The sequence below is a fragment of the Syngnathus acus genome, chromosome 19, assembly GCF_901709675.1.
Source record: "Syngnathus acus chromosome 19, fSynAcu1.2, whole genome shotgun sequence".
NCBI lineage: Eukaryota > Metazoa > Chordata > Actinopteri > Syngnathiformes > Syngnathidae > Syngnathus > Syngnathus acus.
In genome coordinates this window covers 1,573,501-1,577,710 of record NC_051103.1, presented here as the reverse complement: position 1 = coordinate 1,577,710, position 4,210 = coordinate 1,573,501, and the positions used below count along the sequence as shown (strand labels likewise).

The following is a 4,210-nucleotide window of genomic DNA, read 5'->3' as shown; positions in this document are numbered from 1 at the left end:
CTCTTGACGTGGGCAGCACTTGAATAATATACAAACTTTTCCCTGTCTGAGGGTCAGAATGAAACAATTGAACTGAAATTCCTCCATTTTTAGACACGTGCAATAGTCCCTGAAATTATTCAGCACCTTGAAACTGTTTGTTGATTATCTCATGAAAAAAAATTGCCTTGTTAATCTCTTGTATGCTCTCTGGCTAATGGCCTTTAATGCCCAAGTCAAGTCATGCAGGTGACGACGCAATTTAGCAAAAAGTGAATTCGGCCAACTTCATTCTTGTCGGTTTGCTCAATTTCTGCTTTTCACCAAATGCTGAAAAATGACCAAGGCAACTTTGCTGTTTCATCAGGATTAATCAATCCCAAGACAACATGTGACACAACCAACGGATGGAGTCCTCACAGCTCCCACTGCTACAAGAAGATGACGACAACCAACGGTTGGCTGGGGGCTCGTTACGACTGCCTCTTGGAGCGCGCCGACCTTGTCTCCATCACCACCGAGGACGAAGAAATCTTTGTGAAGGAGCAAATGGGCGACAAGCCGTTCTGGATCGGACTCTCCAATCTGGTAAGACCAAAGTGCTAGCGGCTGTTGGCTCGCTACTAATTGACAACCGGGATTGGTTTCGGCAGAACTGCGACGAGGACGTGTGTGAGTTTTTGGAAGCGGGAGAAAAGAGGCTGACTTGGTCCGACACCGCTGTGACGCCGACCTACGCCAACTGGGACTCGCGTCAAGACGGAAGGTAAGAAGGTCGCCTCTTTGCGTTCGGTGTCAGGCAAGATGCACAGGAGGAACATTTTGGAGGGGTCCCTTTCCAAAATATGTGTGAGCATGTGACGAGCAGGTCAAAAATACAACAGGGTTTTGGTGAGTATTCATCAGAAAAAAAGGGTCAAACCTCCAAATTGGCAGCACGTTTGTCGGATGTGTGTCTCGCTTTTTACGACTTTTCCCGACAGCGCCGACGTTGGTTCCTGCGCGTACGTCAACCAAGGTGTGCACCTCTCCAGTCAGCCTGGAAAGTGGAGACATGGATCGTGCCAATCCTCCTTGGTGTACATGTGCGAGCGGTCGCCCGACGGTAGGTCCACACGTCCGTTATCATGTTGACGCTGAAAGCAGGGACGAACGTGCAACCCTCCCACGTCATCTTACCGCAGACTGCCCGGACGGATGGCCGTGTTCCTTCAGAGATTTGGGTTACAGTTACAGTCGAGTTGAGAGTGAGTGGCAGCGACCCTTCTTTCTACACTCGCACCCGCACTGTCTCCTTGTGCTTTTCTAATGAGGTTCTTTTGGGTTTCAGCTTCCTTCTGCGACGCTGGCGAGTTCCTGTACAGGGACTCTTGTTATCTTTTTGAGGGCAGGAACCTGACTTGGGAAGCGGCTGAGGATTTGTGCAAAGAAAAGAAAGGTCTCTTGGCCAGCGTCCACTCCCTGGTTGACGGACAATTTTTGTCTGGTGAGCGAGCGCCAAGACAAACTGAGCAGGCCAGCAATCCACCCGCAACGTTTCACCACCAGTGTTTGTTCTGCTTTCCTCAAGCTCACGAGCGAGAAGGATTTCATTCTTGGGTGGGACTCAAGAATAGCACAGCCCAATTGGAGTGGCGCGACGGATCATCTACAGTAAGTGACACGGGTGCAACAGATCGAGGTCCAAAAATCTGTTAATTGGCCAGAATGAAGCTGTCATGTGAGAGGGCAAAACGTTTAAAAAGTGTCATTTCAGTAGAACCGAGTTGAATGAATAAGGAGTGAAGAAAACCTGACAAGAGTGCTCTCCCTGTCAAATAGATTTGAATTTGTTGCAAGGAGTGACAAATGTCTTTTAGCTTAGTGGCGTACGTAGAATTGCCAAGTCAGGTCAAGTCCAGTTTATTTATATAGCTCTAAATCACAAGCAGTCTGAATTGACAATTTTTCTCAAAGCATCCCCTGATCTGAAGCTCTTAGTTGTGATATACAACATATATATAAAAAGAAAAGGTGCGCCATTCATATTACAGGGGAGTAAAAATCAACAGTTTAGGGGTTTGGAAAGCTTCAGGTTGGAATACTGCAACAATTTCTATTGGTTGTGGAAACGTTGGGAATGATGGGGGGGGAAACAGATTTGAATCAGTGAGAGGTGACTTTGAAGGAAATTTAGCGGGAGCTCATCTGAGCAACTGCGGCGAAACCAAACACGCACGCTGTGTCCTCTGCAGGACAACGTCACATGGATCCTCACTCAATATTCAGACGACTGCCCACAAATGAATGGTAAAGAAGAAGTTGAGACCCAAGTTTGCACTGGCCTTCGTCCATCCATCTGTCAAAAAGGTCGGAAAGTCACAACCTCACAACAATCGAGTGGAGAGTGAGTGGCAGCGACGTTTCTTCTTTCTTTTCACACCTGCAGTGTCCCCTTGTGGTTTTGTAATCCATGTTTCTTGCCGGCTTCAGCTTCCTACTGCGACAATGGCGACTTCCTGCACAAGGACTCTTGCTATCACTTTGAGGGGAGCGAGAGCACTTGGAAGGAGGCCGAGGACTTCTGCCAAGAATGGAATGGTCACCTGACCAGCGTCCTCTCATGGGACGAGCGCCAATTCTTGGCTGGTGAGCGAGCGCCAGGACACACTGACCTGGCCAGCAATAATCGTCCGCCAGCCAGCGCTTCACAACGTCTGACATGCTCTTCTTGTGCTAAATGGCTTCTTCTGATTTCCTCAAGCTCACGCGCCATATGTAGAAGGTTTGCAATCTTGGGTGGGACTCAAGAAGAACAAGGGCAACTTTGAGTGGAGCGACTCAACACCTGCAGTAAGTGAAAGGTTTATAGAGCAGTCTGCAAAAGTTGTCACTGGCCCAGAATGAAGGTGTCGTATCGGAGGGCAAAAGGTCCAAGTGAGGACAAATTTTAGCAGAGCAAAGTTTGATAGATTTAGAATTTGGACCAGAATGTTCCTCTTACACAAAGAGAACAATGTTGAAGGTGTCAATCAGCTGGAGCATTAACGAGGACAACGTTGTGGGATTCTAAGATTGTCATTTACTGGAAAACTTGAATGAAATCATAAATGATCAAAGTGCAGAATTTCACAGGTCAAAGTTGGACTTTTGGGAGAATAAAATGACTGGGAAAGTTTGAGTCTGAAACTAAAATTGTGCTTTACCGTTTTTTTCCATGTATAATGCGCCCCCATGTATAATACGCACCCTAAAAATGGCATGTTGATGCTGGAAAAAAAGCCTGTACCCATGTATAATACGCACCCAATTTTTCTTTGTTTTTTTTTTTAAGTCCCAATGATCGTCACACACGCATCTGAGTGTGGTGAAATTTGTCCTCTGCATTTGACGCATCCCCGTGTGATTTTGATCCATCCCCTGGGGGAGAGGGGAGCAGTGAGCAGCAGTGAGCAGCAGCGGCGCCGCGCTCGGGAATCATTTGGTGATCTTACCCCCCAATTCCAACCCTTAATGCTGAGTGCCAAGCAGGGAGGCAATGGGTCCCATTTTTATAGTCTGTGGTATGACCCGGCCGGGTTACTTAAGTCCGTAAACGTAAAATTATTTCAGAAAAAAGATCATCTTTGGGAACAACCGGATGTTATTCTGCCGGTCAGTATCACTGCGCATGCAGTAGCAAACTCGATAGCGAAGAAATATGTGAGACTCTCAACGGGATCACCAATATTTGAGTGATGTTCCAGTTATTTATCACAATTATTTATTATTATAATAATATATATAATAATTATTTATTTATTATTCACAATTGTCATGGTGATCTTTCTGGTGATTTCTTAACTAGGCTGGATGTATTTTTTTTGTTGGCGTTGATTTCTCCGACTGCCCAGAAAGGCACCACCGCGATCAGTTAGGTTGAAAATGAAAAGAGAGGAAAGTGACGTGCGGACATGTGAAAAAGGCGGCTCTGTATGGGAGAGAAGTTGAAGAGGAATAAAAACACCCTTGGAAACCAAAACTTGCCCCTCGTCATGACTCGGAGCCGCAACAAATGTTTCGGATTTGTGTAGGGTACATTGTGACAGCAAACGAGCAGGTGATTGAGCAAGCGTCTGATACGAGAGCATTGTGTTCGTATGGAGCGTGTTTGAAGTGAACAGCAGAGAAGAAAGGAACAAGGCAAAGTGTTGTGAAATGAAATATTACCTGTAATACGCATTTAGGTAGAGAACTGAACTCTCGCTCTTTA

At 46.2% G+C, this 4,210-nt stretch overlaps 1 protein-coding gene across 1 annotated transcript; it reads left to right on the top strand.

Moving 5' to 3' along the window:
* Positions 1-325: 325 nt before the first annotated feature.
* LOC119138405 (lymphocyte antigen 75-like) lies at positions 326-1,703 on the top strand. Its single transcript, XM_037278415.1, has 7 exons — positions 326-567; positions 633-745; positions 963-1,084; positions 1,164-1,226; positions 1,310-1,465; positions 1,550-1,632; positions 1,686-1,703. The coding sequence occupies exons 1-7, from the start codon at positions 421-423 to the stop codon at positions 1,701-1,703; spliced, it is 702 nt and encodes a 233-aa protein (XP_037134310.1). The 5' UTR covers positions 326-420.
* Positions 1,704-4,210: the final 2,507 nt, after the last annotated feature.

Coding starts and splice junctions, on each gene's coding strand:
- LOC119138405 (XM_037278415.1), top strand. CDS start 421: ATGACGACAACCAACGGTTGGCTGGGGGCTCGTTACGACTGCCTCTTG. Junction 746..962: donor GACTCGCGTCAAGACGGAAG/GTAAGAAGGTCG, acceptor TTTTCCCGACAG/CGCCGACGTTGGTTCCTGCG. Junction 1,466..1,549: donor TGACGGACAATTTTTGTCTG/GTGAGCGAGCGC, acceptor GCTTTCCTCAAG/CTCACGAGCGAGAAGGATTT.